Raw genomic sequence first — 17,568 nt, 5'->3', positions numbered from 1 at the left:
TATGGTAAGGGTTAGGGAAAATAGTATTTTGAATGGAAATACATTTTAGGTCCCCACGAGGATAGAAGAACATAACATGTGTGTGTGTGTGTGTATGTGTGTGCATGCATGCTTGATTATGTTCAATAAAGTACACTGTCAAAGTGTGTGTGATTGTACATTAGCTTGCTAATACATTTGTGTCTGTTTTGTACTTGTAAGTCTGTGGGATTGAGTGTACTAGACATTCTTGCCCGTCTAACTATCTAGTGGCCAGTGTCCACACCGTAGAGAGACTCTCCTAATGAACAATTTGCTCAGTGAGGTGTGACCACAGGCATTGTCACAGAGCTTCACACTGGACTACTTATGCAGGGGGTTAGGGGCAGAAAGAGAGACGGGAGGGAGAGAAAGAGGGAGGGAAAAGAGAGGCTGATGGAGAGGAGAGTGAGCAAGAAGAGAGAGAATGAGAGAGAGGGAGCCAACAAGAGTACGAGAGGGAGAGTGACAGAGAGAATATAAGAGAGAGAGAGAATAGGAGGGAGGGAGAGAGTGAGATAGAGTGAGTGCCTGGAACACAATTCCACACACATTCACACACACAGGGAGACGGTTCTCTGCTGCAGCTCCCTGCTGGATTTAGTGGATTCACAAGCTCTTCCCTTTCACTTGTGGTTGGGTGAGTGGCTCTTTTTGATTCTGAACACTTTCGATGGTGTGTGTGTGCGTGCTTGTGTGTGTAGTTTTTGATCCTCATGTATAGAGAAAAGGGGTAAAGAGCTGTAAGAGAATGACACACACACCGTCACCGAGACAACACACTCTTCCTCTACAGCCTTTATAGGTAGACTCTCTCACTCTTACAGCTCACATTTGTGGGTGTGGATTCAGCTGCTCAATCTCTCGAGATGACACGACACACACTCTTCTATAACAGCCTTTATAGGTAGACACACACACACACACACCTGTGTAGACAAGCAATCCCAGGCATACATTAACACACACACGCACACGGAGGCAGCAGCTGAGGCTGTTTGACTAGCATCAGGAGATGCGGAGGGAAGGAATCATTCTGGGCAAATCTGCAGCACAGCCATGGTCAGCAGTGTGTGTGTGTGTGTGCCTGTGTTAATGTATGCCTGGGATTGCTTGTCTACATAGGTGTGTGTGTGTGTGTGTGTGTGTGTGTGTGTGTGTGTGTGTGTGTGTGTGTGTGTGTGTGTGTGTGTGTGGTGTGTGTGTGTGTGTGCACGTGCGCGTAGGGTGTTTGAACTGAGAGAGAGATGTAGCATAGGACAGAGAGGGTGTGACAGGCAAGCGTTTGTGGCAAGCGTTTGTGCGTTTGCGTGTGTGTGTGTTTTTGTGTGAGTGTAGCTGTGTGTGTGTGTGTGTGTGTGTGTGTGTGTGTGTGTGTGTGTGTGTGTGTGTGTGTGTGTGTGTGTGTGTGTGTGTGTGTGTGTGTGTGTGTGTGTGTGTGTGTGTGTGTGTGTGTGTGTTAGTGTAAAGCACATATGTACCATTCGGATCAGCGGTAGCAGCACTCTGGTAAAAGCAGCATAGCACACCACTAAAGCCCCTCACATCACAGGATTAGCACGACGTCTTTTGCTACGGTCGTCACCATGGCAAAGCTAGTCAGTGGAACGCTGGTGTCTGAGTGGGTGACGCTTGTCATAGGCAGGTGCGCCACATTCATTGACTCAAAGGCTAAAACTAACGTTGGTGTGATGTTCTAATAGCTAGGTATTCACAGGCAGGTAGGCTAGAGTTCACTCTGTCAGTAGTAAGGGCAGGGGGGAAATGGGAGACCAGAGAAAGGCTGGATGAACATAGGATCTATGATCAAGCAGGTTGAATGGTTGAATACGTCATGGGGGAACGGTATTCAGATTAGGTGAATACCTGAGATGTAATAGAACTCTTTGGGGAGTATAAACAGGTTCTGTTCTCAGATACTAATGTTAATCGAGCAAATTTCAGTCATGATCCGATTTGATAGACCACAGATGGCAAGATGTTTAGTTGGTCATTTTAGTGCGACACCTGATCAGATTGAAGTACCACTGGATGTAATAGGAAATAGGGGGGTGTTGGCTCCTCTAGCTGCCATGACTCTGACTCCTCTGGACCTGGTCAGTTGTGATTCAGACCTGTTGGATCCTAGCCTGTTGGTTGGCTGCTGTTCTGACCAGAAGGTAAACCAGTACACAGGAGTGGTCACAGTCAATAACCACTGGGGACTATGCAATGTCAAATCCATTCTCTGACATACTGCATCTGCAGGCTGCGGTCAACTCCATCTCAACACAATTCAAATGACCCTGTATAAATAGGAGAATTTCCCATTATTTTCAATGAAGATTTTATCCGTCTCATGGATTTGAAGTTGGAATGAAATGACCTCAATTCGGACTATGAAGCATTCAAGCTTAAATGACATACAACACCAGGTATTTTCCTAAAAGGACAGCCAAACATTGGCTAGCTTGGTTTCAGAAAGACAAGCAGTGATGTGGAAAATTAGATGGTTGTAGATCCTCACTCTGAGTCAACAACATCCGGGCTGCCAGACTTTAGTATGGACCCCCTTGTTTTACGTCAACAACATCCGGGCTGCCAGACTTTAGTATGGACCCCCTTGTTTTACGTCAACAACATCCAGGCTGCCAGACTTTAGTATGGACCCCCTTGTCTTAAGTCAACAACATCCGGGCTGCCAGACTTTAGTATGGACCCCCTTGTCTTAAGTCAACAACATCCAGGCTGCCAGACTTTAGTATGGACCCCCTTGTTTTACGTCAACAACATCCAGGCTGCCAGACTTTAGTATGGACCCCCTTGTTTTACGTCAACAACATCCAGGCTTCCAGACTTTAGTATGGACCCCCTTGTTTTACGTCAACAACATCCGGGCTGCCAGACTTTAGTATGGACCCCCTTGTTTTACGTCAACAACATCCGGGCTGCCAGACTTTAGTATGGACCCCCTTGTTTTACGTCAACAACATCCGGGCTGCCAGACTTTAGTATGGACCCCCTTGTTTTACGTCAACAACATCCAGGCTGCCAGACTTTAGTATGGACCCCCTTGTGTAACGTCAACAACATCCAGGCTGCCAGACTTTAGTATGGACCCCCTTGTTTTACGTCTAGATCATTATCTGAGTAACATTGTAAAACATGGTCATGAAGAAGCCATTTCATACTTGGATACACTCATCGATTGAACTGATCAGGGCAAACGTGAAATGTTTTGTTTTGAAATAGTCTGTCTTTTAGAATAATATATTTGATCATTATGAAATACTTATACAATAAATCAAGTGTACTAGTATGCAAATATTAGACAGATACTGTACTGTGAAAAACTGAGGAAAAATCGTAATATTCAGTCAACTGTAGGATTCAATTCTGGATAATAATGTCTCATTATTTCTCAACAATCGCCAGGAAGGAAACCAGGAGTATTACCCATAGGGACGCTTCCCCAGACACAGATCAAGCCTCGTCTGGGATCAAAAAGGATTCGCAATGGAGATTCTCCATGGAAAGCACTTTTTAGTCCAAGACTAGTCTTAATCTATTATACTTTCAGATAATAATGTTTCTACCTTCAAATGAAGTGTCGCCCACCTACAAGACTGAATAAATCCATACTAGCTAAAGATGACGTGGCCAGTTTGATTCAGTCTGTTTTATTGACATTCCTGTCCATACCCAAGGCCAGTGAAGTGAGCTAGATAGGATGAAGCCATAGAGACTGGGGTGTCAGGGCTTCGTTAATATAGCCCCCCTCACTCTCCAACTCGCTCGTTCACGCTGAATTATTTCTGAAGGCACTGTACAAACACAGTCAGTCCATTACCAAGGAGTGTGAAACATCAATCCCTGTGCCTTCACGTGACTATGGTCAACCTGTTAAACATAAGTGGTGTCGCCCAGAGTCAAGTCATCTCCATTTGGGAATCCTCTCAAATCCAGCAGAAATCCAGTTAAATCTCTCAGGGAGGACGAGAGTCTACACCTCTAATTCACTGGACACCCTTCAGCCTTCTTCCCTCCCTCTCTCTCTCTCTCTCTCTCTCTCTCTCTCTCTCTCTCTCTCTCTTTCCAGCCCTCTCTCCCTTTATCCTCTGCGCTCTCTTGCTAGCTCTACCTTTCCATAGCCTTTGCTCTCTCTCTCTCTCTCTCTCTCTCCCTCTCTCATAAACCTAACCAACATTCTTAGTTTAAAATCTCTTCATTAGTGTAAAATGTTAAAAGGCTGTTGAGGGACCGGTCTCCAATCAGATATCCATCTTTATCCTCTCAGTACCACAGCGGTCACACAGCAGACCACTAAAGCCGTTGTCCTGGAGATGAATGTAAATGACAGAAAGGATAATGACAGAATAATGCTGATAATCCTCATGGGGAAACAGTGTGTTTGAGGATGTGATGTGATTGGCATGGTGATGGGTGGTGGTTAAGAGAGTGGGTGAGGGTACATGTATGGAAGTGCACGCCGCACGCCGCACACTCACACATACACGCACTCACACACTCACTCGCGCACACACACACAAAAGGAGAGATTTAGCAATAGACTGAGTGAAGCATTAGAGAGGATAGAAAGGAGTCAGTGGACTGTCATGAAGTCAGAATGCAACATGTCTGTCTGTCTCTCTCTATATATATATCTCCTCTCCTTCCACTATCTATATTTCACCCTCTCTCTCGCTCTCCATCTATATCCCCCTGTCGTGATGTGACTTCCAACCCTCTCTCTCCTCTCTCTCTCTCTCTCTCTCTCTCTCTCTCTCTGCTCCATTGAGCACAGTGCAGTGGGACAGGACCTGTCTTTGTCAGGTGCAGTAGAACAAAACACCAGTGAAGAAAGAGAAGGCTTGTAAATTTTCCCACAGACACGTTTATCTTATTTTATGACTCTCTCTCATTCTCTCTTTCCACTTGTTCTGCTGCATGTCAGGAAAGACAGAGGGCTCCCTAACAGACGTACATATTTCATTTTTAAACTGACGACAAGCGCGCTAAAACTGAGTTGAATGCTCACAGAGGACTAAACGGAGGCAAACAAAAATTGTAATCTTGATTTCCTGTGTTTTAAGTGTTATGCAGTTGACAGTTGTGAGACATACACCATTTTCACATGGCAGGATGATAGTCATGTAGATAAAACATAGAATAATCTAATGATTATGTGTGAGAATAACTGAGAACTCCAACCCCCTGTTATCTGAAAATGGGTTGTCTATCTTCCTATATAAGCTTACTAGGGATGTACCATGTGGGTGAAATGGGGGGGTATATATTTAACTCTGCTCTCTATGAAAGGCATAGACAGTAATTTGTCAGGTAATCTTCTGACTGAAACAGGAAGCTGGCATGCATGTGTAATTGATAGTGAGGGAAGTGAAATTTGAGAATGTTAGCCAAATGAAATTATACATAATCCCCCTTGTGTAAATAATTGATCAATATGTGTCTTGTTGAACAAAAAGCCAATCAGGGCAGAGGCATAGTTTTCGCTCAAGCTGAATAGCTAATTGGAAGGGTTTAGCGTGAAACTAAAAAGGCAATGTGTTTCTTCTGAAGAACGGAATGTCACAACAAATATCTCAATTTTCTACAAAGTCGGCATTAAGTACCGTTTATTTGCCTTTCTGTAACACACCAACAATTAACTAACTCTGGCAAAATGTTTTAACGTCTTGGGGGCTTTGGTGTGTGTGTGTGTGTGTGTGTGTGTGTGTGTGTGTGTGTGTGTGTGTGTGTGTGTGTGTGTGTGTGTGTGTGTGTGTGTGTGTGTGTGTGTGTGTGTGTGTGTGTGTGTGTGCGCACACTCATGACTATGTATGTGGGTGGACGTGGGTGGGTCTCTAAACACAACCATTCCTCAATGGAAATGTATTTCAAGCAGAGTCCTGATAGAAGGCAGTAATGTGTGGGCAGTTGTATGTTTCTGAGTGTGCCCCTCAGCACCACTACTCATGCCTCAGTATCCAGCCAACTACCCCCAGGAAGGCTCAGAGAGGTAGTGAGGCCCACTAAGGTCAACACTACATGGGGCACAGAGACAGGGTCAAGTCCCTGAATGTCCTGCAGGGAGATCAGGCCTAGGATAGTGCTATTAAAAGGTGATTGATCTGTTTGTGTTATGAGCTACCCTTGAGAGAGAGATGTAGCATAGGACAGAGTAACAGAGAGAGAGAGATGTAGCATAGGACAGAGTAACAGAGAGAGAGAGATGTAGCATAGGACAGAGTAACAGAGAGAGAGAGATGTAGCATAGGACAGAGTAACAGAGAGAGAGAGAGATGTAGCATAGGACAGAGTAAAAGAGAGAGAGAGAGATGTAGCATAGGACAGAGTAACAGAGAGAGAGAGAGAGATGTAGCATAGGACAGGGTAACAGAGAGAGAGGGAGATGTAGCATAGGACAGAGTAACAGAGAGAGAGAGATGTAGCATAGGACAGAGTAACAGAGAGAGAGAGAGAGATGTAGCATAGGACAGAGTAACAGAGAGAGAGAGATGTAGCATAGGACAGAGTAACAGAGAGAGAGATAGATGTAGCATAGGACAGAGTAACAGAGAGAGAGAGAGAGATGTAGCATAGGACAGAGTAACAGAGAGAGAGAGAGATGTAGCATAGGACAGAGTAACAGAGAGAGAGAGATGTAGCATAGGACAGAGTAACAGAGAGAGAGATGTAGCATAGGACAGAGTAACACAGAGAGAGAGAGATGTAGCATAGGACAGAGTAACAGAGAGAGAGAGAGATGTAGCATAGGACAGAGTAACAGAGAGAGAGAGATGTAGCTTAGGACAGAGTAACAGAGAGCGAGATATAGCATAGGACAGAGTAACAGAGAGAGAGAGAGATGTAGCATAGGACAGAGTAACAGAGCGAGAGAGAGATATAGCATAGGACAGAGTAACAGAGAGAGAGAGAGAGAGATGTAGCATAGGACAGAGTAACAGAGAGAGATGTAGCATAGGACAGAGTAACAGAGAGAGAGATGTAGCATAGGACAGAGTAACAGAGAGAGATGTAGCATAGGACAGAGTAACAGAGAGAGAGAGAGATGTAGCATAGGACAGAGTAACAGAGAGAGAGAGAGATGTAGCATAGGACAGAGTAACAGAGAGAGAGATGTAGCATAGGACAGAGTAACAGAGAGAGAGAGATGTAGCATAGGACAGAGTAACAGAGAGAGATATGTAGCATAGGCCAGAGTAACAGAGAGAGAGATGTAGCATAGGACAGAGTAACAGAGAGAGAGATGTAGCATTGGACAGAGTAACAGAGAGAGAGATGTAGCATAGGACAGAGTAACAGAGAGAGAGAGATGTAGCATAGGACAGAGTAACAGAGAGAGAGAGAGAGATGTAGCATAGGACAGAGTAACAGAGAGAGATGTAGCATAGGACAGAGTAACAGAGAGAGAGAGATGTAGCATAGGACAGAGTAAAAGAGAGAGAGAGATGTAGCATAGGACAGAGTAACAGAGAGAGAGATGTAGCATAGGACAGAGTAACAGAGAGAGAGATGTAGCATAGGACAGAGTAACAGAGAGAGAGCTGTAGCATAGGCCAGAGTAACAGAGAGAGAGATGTAGCATAGGACAGAGTAACAGAGAGAGAGATGTAGCATAGGACCGAGTAACAGTGAGAGAGATGTCGCATAGGCCAGAGTAACAGAGAGAGAGATGTAGCATAGGCCAGAGTAACAGAGAGAGAGATGTAGCATAGGACAGAGTAACAGAGAGAGAGATGTAGCATAGGACAGAGTAACAGAGAGAGAGAGATGTAGCATAGGACAGAGTAACAGTGAGAGAGATGTAGCATAGGACAGAGTAACAGAGAGAGAGAGAGATGTAGCATAGGACAGAGTAACAGAGAGAGAGATGTAGCATAGGACAGAGTAACAGAGAGAGAGAGATGTAGCATAGGACAGAGTAACAGAGCGAGAGAGATGTAGCATAGGACAGAGTAACAGAGAGAGATGTAGCATAGGACAGAGTAACAGAGAGAGAGATGTAGCATAGGACAGAGTAACAGAGAGAGAGATGTAGCATAGGACAGAGTAACAGAGAGAGAGATGTAGCATAGGACAGAGTAACAGAGAGAGAGAGAGATGTAGCATAGGACAGAGTAACAGAGAGAGAGATGTAGCACAGGACAGAGTAACAGAGAGAGAGAGATGTAGCATAGGACAGAGTAACAGAGAGAGAGATGTAGCATAGGCCAGAGTAACAGAGAGAGAGATGTAGCATAGGGCAGAGTAACAGAGAGAGAGATGTAGCATTGGACAGAGTAACAGAGAGAGAGATGTAGCATAGGACAGAGTAACAGAGAGAGAGAGAGATGTAGCATAGGACAGAGTAACAGAGAGAGAGAGAGAGATGTAGCATAGGACAGAGTAACAGAGAGAGATGTAGCATAGGACAGAGTAACAGAGAGAGAGATGTAGCATAGGACAGAGTAACAGAGAGAGAGATGTAGCATAGGACAGAGTAACAGAGAGAGAGATGTAGCATAGGACCGAGTAACAGTGAGAGAGATGTAGCATAGGCCAGAGTAACAGAGAGAGAGATGTAGCATAGGCCAGAGTAACAGAGAGAGAGATGTAGCATAGGACAGAGTAACAGAGAGAGAGCTGTAGCATAGGCCAGAGTAACAGAGAGAGAGATGTAGCATAGGACAGAGTAACAGAGAGAGAGATGTAGCATAGGACAGAGTAACAGAGAGAGAGATGTAGCATAGGACAGAGTAACAGTGAGAGAGATGTAGCATAGGACAGAGTAACAGAGAGAGAGATGTAGCATAGGCCAGAGTAACAGAGAGAGAGATGTAGCATAGGACAGAGTAACAGAGAGAGAGATGTAGCATAGGACAGAGTAACAGAGAGAGAGAGATGTAGCATAGGACAGAGTAACAGAGAGAGAGATGTAGCATAGGACAGAGTAACAGAGAGAGAGATGTAGCATAGGACAGAGTAACAGAGAGAGAGCTGTAGCATAGGCCAGAGTAACAGAGAGAGAGATGTAGCATAGGACAGAGTAACAGAGAGAGAGATGTAGCATAGGACAGAGTAACAGAGAGAGAGAGAGATGTAGCATAGGACAGAGTAACAGAGGGAGAGAGATGTAGCATAGGACAGAGTAACAGAGAGAGAGATGTAGCATAGGACAGAGTAACAGAGAGAGAGAGAGTGTAGCATAGGACAGAGTAACAGAGAGAGAGAGATGTAGCATAGGACAGAGTAACAGAGAGAGAGAGAGAGTGTAGCATAGGACAGAGTAACAGAGAGAGAGAGAGAGTGTAGCATAGGACAGAGTAACAGAGAGAGAGAGAGAGAGAGTAGCACAGGACAGAGTAACAGAGAGAGAGAGATGTAGCATAGGACAGAGTAACAGAGAGAGAGATGTAGCATAGGACAGAGTAACAGAGAGAGAGAGAGATGTAGCATAGGACAGAGTAACAGAGAGAGAGATGTAGCATAGGCCAGAGTAACAGAGAGAGAGAGAGAGAGATGTAGCATAGGACAGAGTAACAGAGAGAGAGAGAGAGAGAGAGAGAGAGATAGCATAGGACAGAGTAACAGAGAGAGAGAGATGTAGCATAGGACAGAGTAACAGAGAGAGAGATGTAGCATAGGACAGAGTAACAGAGAGAGAGAGAGATGTAGCATAGGACAGAGTAACAGAGAGAGAGAGAGAGATGTAGCATAGGACAGAGTAACAGAGAGAGAGAGAGATGTAGCATAGGACAGAGTAACAGAGAGAGAGAGAGAGATGTAGCATAGGACAGAGTAACAGAGAGAGAGAGAGATATAGCATAGGACAGAGTAACAGAGAGAGAGAGATGTAGCATAGGACAGAGTAACAGAGAGAGAGATGTAGCATAGGACAGAGTAACAGAGACAGAGAGATGTAGCATAGGACAGAGTAACAGTGAGAGAGATGTAGCATAGGACAGAGTAACAGAGAGAGAGATGTAGCATAGGCCAGAGTAACAGAGAGAGAGATGTAGCATAGGACAGAGTAACAGAGAGAGAGATGTAGCATAGGACAGAGTAACAGAGAGAGAGAGAGAGATGTAGCATAGAACAGAGTAACAGAGAGAGAGATGTAGCATAGGCCAGAGTAACAGAGAGAGAGATGTAGCATAGGACAGAGTAACAGAGAGAGAGAGATGTAGCATAGGACAGAGTAACAGAGAGAGAGAGAGATGTAGCATAGGACAGAGTAACAGAGAGAGAGAGATGTAGCATAGGACAGAGTAACAGAGAGAGAGAGATGTAGCATAGGACAGAGTAACAGAGACAAAGAGATGTAGCATAGGACAGAGTAACAGTGAGAGAGATGTAGCATAGGACAGAGTAACAGATAGAGAGATGTAGCATAGGACAGAGTAACAGAGAGAGAGATGTAGCATAGGCCAGAGTAACAGAGAGAGAGATGTAGCATAGGACAGAGTAACAGAGAGAGAGATGTAGCATAGGACAGAGTAACAGAGAGAGAGATGTAGCATAGGACAGAGTAACAGAGAGAGAGATGTAGCATAGGCCAGAGTAACAGAGAGAGAGATGTAGCATAGGACAGAGTAACAGAGAGAGAGATGTAGCATTGGACAGAGTAACAGAGAGAGAGATGTAGCATAGGACAGAGTAACAGAGAGAGAGAGAGATGTAGCATAGGACAGAGTAACAGAGAGAGAGAGATGTAGCATAGGACAGAGTAACAGAGAGAGAGAGATGTAGCATAGGACAGAGTAACAGAGAGAGAGAGATGTAGCATAGGACAGAGTAACAGAGAGAGAGATGTAGCATAGGACAGAGTAACAGAGAGAGAGATGTAGCATAGGACAGAGTAACAGAGAGAGAGATGTAGCATAGGACAGAGTAACAGAGAGAGAGATGTAGCATAGGCCAGAGTAACAGAGAGAGAGATGTAGCATAGGACAGAGTAACAGAGAGAGAGATGTAGCATTGGACAGAGTAACAGAGAGAGAGATGTAGCATAGGACAGAGTAACAGAGAGAGAGAGAGATGTAGCATAGGACAGAGTAACAGAGAGAGAGAGATGTAGCATAGGACAGAGTAACAGAGAGAGAGAGATGTAGCATAGGACAGAGTAACAGAGAGAGAGAGATGTAGCATAGGACAGAGTAACAGAGAGAGAGATGTAGCATAGGACAGAGTAACAGAGAGAGAGATGTAGCATAGGCCAGAGTAACAGAGAGAGAGATGTAGCATAGGACAGAGTAACAGAGAGAGAGATGTAGCATAGGCCAGAGTAACAGAGAGAGAGATGTAGCATAGGACAGAGTAGCAGAGAGAGAGATGTAGCATAGGACAGATTATCAGAGAGAGAGAGATGTAGCATAGGACAGAGTAACAGAGAGAGAGATGTAGCATAGGACAGAGTAACAGAGAGAGAGATGTAGCATAGGACAGAGTAACAGAGAGAGAGAGATGTAGCATAGGACAGAGTAACAGAGAGAGAGAGAGATGTAGCATAGGACAGAGTAACAGAGAGAGAGAGATGTAGCATAGGACAGAGTAACAGAGAGAGAGATGTAGCATAGGACAGAGTAACAGAGAGAGAGAGATGTAGCATAGGACAGAGTAACAGAGAGAGAGAGAGATGTAGCATAGGACAGAGTAACAGAGAGAGAGATGTAGCATAGGACAGAGTAGCAGAGAGAGAGAGATGTAGCATAGGACAGAGTAACAGAGAGAGAGAGAGAGAGAGAGAGGTATGGGGAAATAGATGGAGAGGTGTAAAGGAGTGAAGGAGATAGAGGGGGAGGTACTGAAAAGGGGTTGAGAGATGAAAAAGCAGAGGAATATATTTGCAGGGAAAGTGAAAGAAGGAAAGATGAAGGGCAGGAGAGAGTAAATGGCTGATTGTCTTGAATACTGATGTTGTTATCTCACTACAGGAAAACACACTCTCACTTAAATAGACACACACACACACACACACACACACACACACACACACACACACACACACACACACACACACACACACACACACACAGAGTCACCACCATTATGCAAAAGTTAGTGCTAACTAAAGTGCTGAGAAAATACATGACATCTGGAAAGTCTCTTTTGTGATTGGTCAGAAGTATATTTCAAATTTGGTTGTCCCAAGACTCTTATCAAGTATACATATGAATGACACATAACTTCCTAACACAAATACTGACCGCAGAATCTGAAACCACTAAGTATATGTGTCCAATAATACAGTCGTTCTTGTGGCGATTTGGGGTGGACAACATTTTCCCAGCCTGCTAACTTCAGCAGTCCATTTTAATGGCTGCCCTGCTGTATTATGGGTCGCACAGTTTCATCAACATGTGATATTATATTCTCTGGAAAAACAGACAAAAACCAGGTCAAGCACTAAAAGATACAGAGCACAAACTTCCCCTTTAAATAACCTCTACAGCAAAAACAAGCCAGCAGACACATTTCGGCTCAACAACACATATCCTTGTATCAAGTCAAACTAACAGTACTGTGACAAAGTGAAAGTATGTCACTCAATGTCCTGTGTGCATCTGTCTTTTAGGTCACTTCACAGGAGAGCGAGCCAACGTGCCCTAGGGGGCTCGGGGAATGGAGGACAGCATGTGACCGGTGCCTAACTAACCGCTCCGCTTCACTGTCGGCAACATGCATCATCTTCGCCGGATGATGGCTTTGTGCTTATGGTGCTCTCTCCTCACCATTCTTCTCCACGCCACGGTGTTTGCGGATGAAGAGGCGGATCTTATGACGCCGACAGGACCGCCTGCCAATAAGGGATGGTCCTATTGGCAAGGGTGGTCCTTGCCAAAGCAGCCCAGCTTGTCCATGTTCCCATCACTCCCGGCGGCGCCGTCGTTTCCGTTTTCTTCGCTCAACCCGTTTGGAGGGAAGTCACAGACTAAGAATGCAGGGCCCCAAAGGACCACACCATCAGAGGGACCAACAAAGGAACTTTCAAAGGGACTGATAGAGGGACCGACAGAGAGACCGACAGAGAGACGAACGGAGCCTGAGAATTCACCGGGACATTCAGGGTCTGGGGAGGACAGTATTTCTAAAAGCCCTCAGTCCTCCACCATCACCTCTTGGACTGAAAGTCACCCCAGCTCCACTGAGATAAGAACAGTAACAAACCAACAGACAGTCACTCCTAACAAGAGCACACAACCAAACACCCAAGATATCTTAGATTCTATAACCGCTGTCTTAGATTCCATATCCTCTATTTCTACGTCACAGGGGGTTTATATATCCTCCGATAGTCTCACCAGCACAAACATACTGCCACAGACAATAACGCACGCACACCTGTCACCAGAAACGGCCCAAATGCCAAAGCACAGTTGGAGTGTCACCACTAAATCTTTCCCCAAGGAAACGAAGATCCAAGATGAACGAGTTCCCCAGAGTGACCCTCTCACAGCCTCTGTCCCACACCTAACGTCCCCACAAACCACAGTCCCCACAACCCTGGTCACAACTCCACCGAGGATCACCGTCAACCCAACACAGGTAGAGACCACACTGACCAGACAACCCTTCGACTCTGGCACCCCACCCACGTCCCCACAAACCAAGGTCACCAGAAGATGGCTGGCCTCGACCGTAAGCACCGACATTGGAACTAAAAAGGCCACGGTCACCAAAACTCAGCCCAGTCAGAGTTCACCGGACCTGGGTTTTTCCGAGGCCAAAGCAGGGCCTGTGGAGGAACGACTGGGAGCGAACACCACCACCCGGACAGAGGATAGAACACTAAGGGTTAACTCACCAACACCAGGAGGTAAGTCTCCAATACATCAACAGACATATTGATTTAGTATTAGTGATGGGCAGGCTAAATGACAATCAATGGATGTGATCAATCATTCAAACCAAATGGGGGTCTTCAGTCTGTTCAAGAAAAAGGCTGAAGAAAGTGAATGATGGATGGCATCTCTGAAATGGCAGTCATGGGTTTGAAGTCGCCACAAACTCATCTTTAGCTAATATAGCCCAAGTCCTAGTTCAAATACTCACATCTCTATTGCATCTCTATGATTCTCCTTCTGTGAGATAATCACTTGGTGAAAGCAAAGTAGTGGAAACCACACTGTCCCCTACCCTATCATGTCCCTATCATACATGATCACTCCAAGGAAGGAAGATCGGAAGGAAGGAAAGACACAATTCCACCGCATTAGAACAGACCCTAAAGATTATGCAGTGGTTGTTTTATTTTTATAAACAGACGATATTGGAACGCTCCCCTGTGCCAGAAGGGGTGGGGGAGGAGAGAGAGGTACTGTAGTGTAGGGGGGGTGGTTAGTATCACTTTCACATGACATTGAGGGAGTACCCGTAGCCCGGCGCCATCCCCCACCGCCACTGTAGCGACGCTGGCTCTGTCTGGAGTCTGTATTCATAATCAACCTCAGGAAGCCCCTCCCCCCCGTACAGGCGCATCAATCATAGGAGGGTCAAAGGTCAGGTGATACAATGATGAGACGATTATGGCCAACCAGAAGGCAGTGTCACAGGAGAATGATACAGGGGACTACTATTGCAAATATCTATGCACTGGAATGTATGAAATTATCATCATTATTACACATTTCTGTCACTTTCAGCACACCATTACTAACAGCAAACAATATATGATAATAGAGAGCATAAGCATATCGTTGGTGTATAACCCCCGTAACGCCTTTTATGTTGCCACTTTACATACCTTCAATCAGTCCCTACAGGATTCCGCGATCGCAAATGTTTTGGAAAAATCAACAATTCCCTGCATATAATGAATTGCTGCAGCTAAATCAAGCACCTTAGCCTGCAAATATCAGCAACAATCCTGGGGGACTGATTATCTTTGATGAATGTACAGATGAGCGATAGTGAGAAGAATAGTTTATTTTGTTGTGTTTACTGCAACACAGCACATTGTGTTGTGTCTGGGCTTAAGCACAACTTTGGAGGAGAATCCCATTGGCAGCTTTCGTTTCGTTCGTTATGTCTAGGGATAGCTGTGATGGTACGCAGTGTTTTAGGATATTTTTGGTGTGTAATATTTGGATCTGGTAAGTATTTGTGTGTGTTCTTATTTTGAATCAGTATACTGATGCATTGTTTTGCTATATCTAGATGTCCTCTATGTGAAATATAGCAGTGTGTTGTGTTGTATTATGACTGTGTTGTGTCCAGGGCTGCTGTTTAGTTACCATTATGACTGTGTTGTGCTCTGGCGCGGTTTGTGTACAGTGTGACAGACAGTGTGCAGATAAAGTCAACCGGTTGGATGGAAAGAACAAAAGGGTTCTTCGGCTGTCCCCGTAGGAGAAACCATTTTTGGTTTCAGGTAGAACCCTCTGTGGAAAGGGTTCTAAATAGAACACAAAAGGGTTCTACCTGGATCCAAAAAGGGTTCCTCAAAGGGTTATCCTATTGGGACAGCCGAAGAAGGTTTTAAATAGCACCTTTTTTTTTGTCTGTGGCCTGTATCAGTATTCCAACAGCAAACTCAGAGAAACCACCCCCAATCCTATGGGACCATCCCCTCCTTTCTCCTCCACATCCCCTGTTCATGGATGCTGAACATGCTCCTCGTCATTTAGGCTCCCACTCTCCCTGTCTACCCTCCCTCCAGCCATCCATCCACCCCTCCTTCCCTCCTCCACATCCCCTGTTCATGGATGCTGAACATGCTCCTCGTCATTTAGGCTCCCACTCTCCCTGTCTACCCTCCCTCCCTCCCTCCCTCCCTCCTCCACAACGTAGGGCTAAAATGTCTCTGTAGGGATGATGCTGGTGATTATCAAAGCAGGGATGATAACTGGGGAGGGAGAGAACGCTGCTATTTGGTTCTGTTCCAGTGCAGATACACTCTATGCATTTGTCTTGTGCAGAATCCTGCAGCGACAAAACAAGTGAACCTCCTACGTCGCCAAACACCCCCATCGGAGATTCAAATGTGAAAAGAGTGCAGGACACCCGGTACTATAATACATTATTCCCTATCCCTCAGGTATGAAGGAGAATGTCCACCCATCAAAGCCTTCTGTTTCAGAGAGGTGTAAGTAAGGCACAGCTTTTCACTGTTGGAGACGTGCAAATCACAACCAAAACCAATGAGCTTCCATTGATTCAGAATACGCTTGTTGTGTCACCTTCGTCCTTGAAGGGTGTGTGTATGTGTGTGTACGGTAACACTATGCCTATCTCATCCCTTTCAAAGACACTCCAGCTGCAGAGAGCAAAGCAAGGTCACTTATGAGATAAGAGGAGGGAAGTGGAGGAGGGGGTAAAGAAAGGCTTGAGTAAAGGAGAAGGGGGGGTTGTGGCTGAGGAGGTTTGTGGGATGATAAATTAGTCTCTTTAAACCCATCGTGGCAATGCTTCAGATCCCCATCTCCACTCATTTTTCCCCCAATCAGATTACCCCTTTACAGATCACCTCTGTCCCTATATTAATTACCATTATCATCAACACTAATAGGGGGTGGCAAGACTAAACCATACACACTCCATAACTACCTGCATATGATACAGTGGCACTGTAGATACCATACAACACAGCCGTAGGACTTACAACAGAACCAATTATTGTAATTTTTTTTACCCCTTTTTCTCCCCAATTTCCTGGTATCCCAATTGGTAGTTACAGTCTGGTTTCATCTCTGCAACTCCCGTACCGACTAGGGAGGGGCGAAGGTCGAGAGCCGTGTGTCCTCCGAAACACAACCCAACCGAGCCACACTGCTTCTTGACACAATGCCCACTTAACCCGGAAGCCAGCCGCACCAATGTGTCGGAGGAAACACCGTACACCTGGCGACGGTGTCAGAGTGCACTGCACCCAGCCCGCCACAGGAGTTGCTGGTGTGCGATGGGACAAGGACATCCCTGCCGGCCAAACCCTCCCCTAACCCAGACGACGCTGGGCCAATTGTGCACCGCTCCATGGGTCTCCCAGTCGCGGCCGGCTGCCACAGAGCCTAGACTCAAACCCAGAATCTCTAGTGGCACAGCTAGCACTGCGATGCAGTGTCTTAGACCACTGCGCCACTTGGGAGGCCTTGAACAAATGTATTTTCAATGGTTGGATTGATTAGTGGTTTTACACACATATATAGCTAGATCTATTTTCACATCAACCATGTGATTTGAACCGTGGCTGATTTCATTTAGATGCTCTTAAAAGCACCAATGGCAAATCAGACCGTGGAGGTCAACCGGGGTCGGAAATGCAGTACAGTATGGTCAATCTCTTCAATCACAAATAGACCACGAACGAAGCAACCCCGAGGTGATTCAACCCACATGTTTTAATAAACTGCGTGGTTTAGCCTGTTTGTGTTTCTACTTTGAAGCACGGCAGCTCGGGGGAAATTACTTGAACCCAGCGGTAGACCCGACATCGTCGGCTGACATGCCACCACCGTGTTACCACGGTAACCCTGATTAGCCGTTGCCATCCTGTGCATCGCTAGGCTCATGTGTTTATTTGGTCCAAAATGTAAATTGAGGGAGTAGACTGTTGATCAGGCAAACACACAC

At 45.5% G+C, this 17,568-nt stretch overlaps 1 protein-coding gene across 1 annotated transcript in view; it reads left to right on the top strand.

Annotated features, from left to right (window-relative positions):
* Positions 1–267: 267 nt before the first annotated feature.
* LOC106576496 (proline-rich transmembrane protein 4-like) overlaps positions 268–17,568 on the top strand; it is a 32,661-nt gene continuing 15,360 nt past the window's right edge. The window contains exons 1-2 of the mRNA XM_014153707.3: positions 268–658; positions 12,575–13,816. Coding sequence (XP_014009182.3) covers positions 12,679–13,816 — 1,138 coding nt within the window. The 5' untranslated portion in view covers positions 268–658; positions 12,575–12,678. The remainder of the gene's footprint in view (positions 659–12,574; positions 13,817–17,568) is intronic.

Source organism: Salmo salar, chromosome 17 (assembly GCF_965601325.2).
Source record: "Salmo salar chromosome 17, fSalSal1, whole genome shotgun sequence".
NCBI classification, from domain to species: Eukaryota; Metazoa; Chordata; class Actinopteri; order Salmoniformes; family Salmonidae; genus Salmo; species Salmo salar.
Note: the sequence above shows the minus strand (reverse complement) of the source record. Positions and strands in the feature narration are given on the sequence as shown.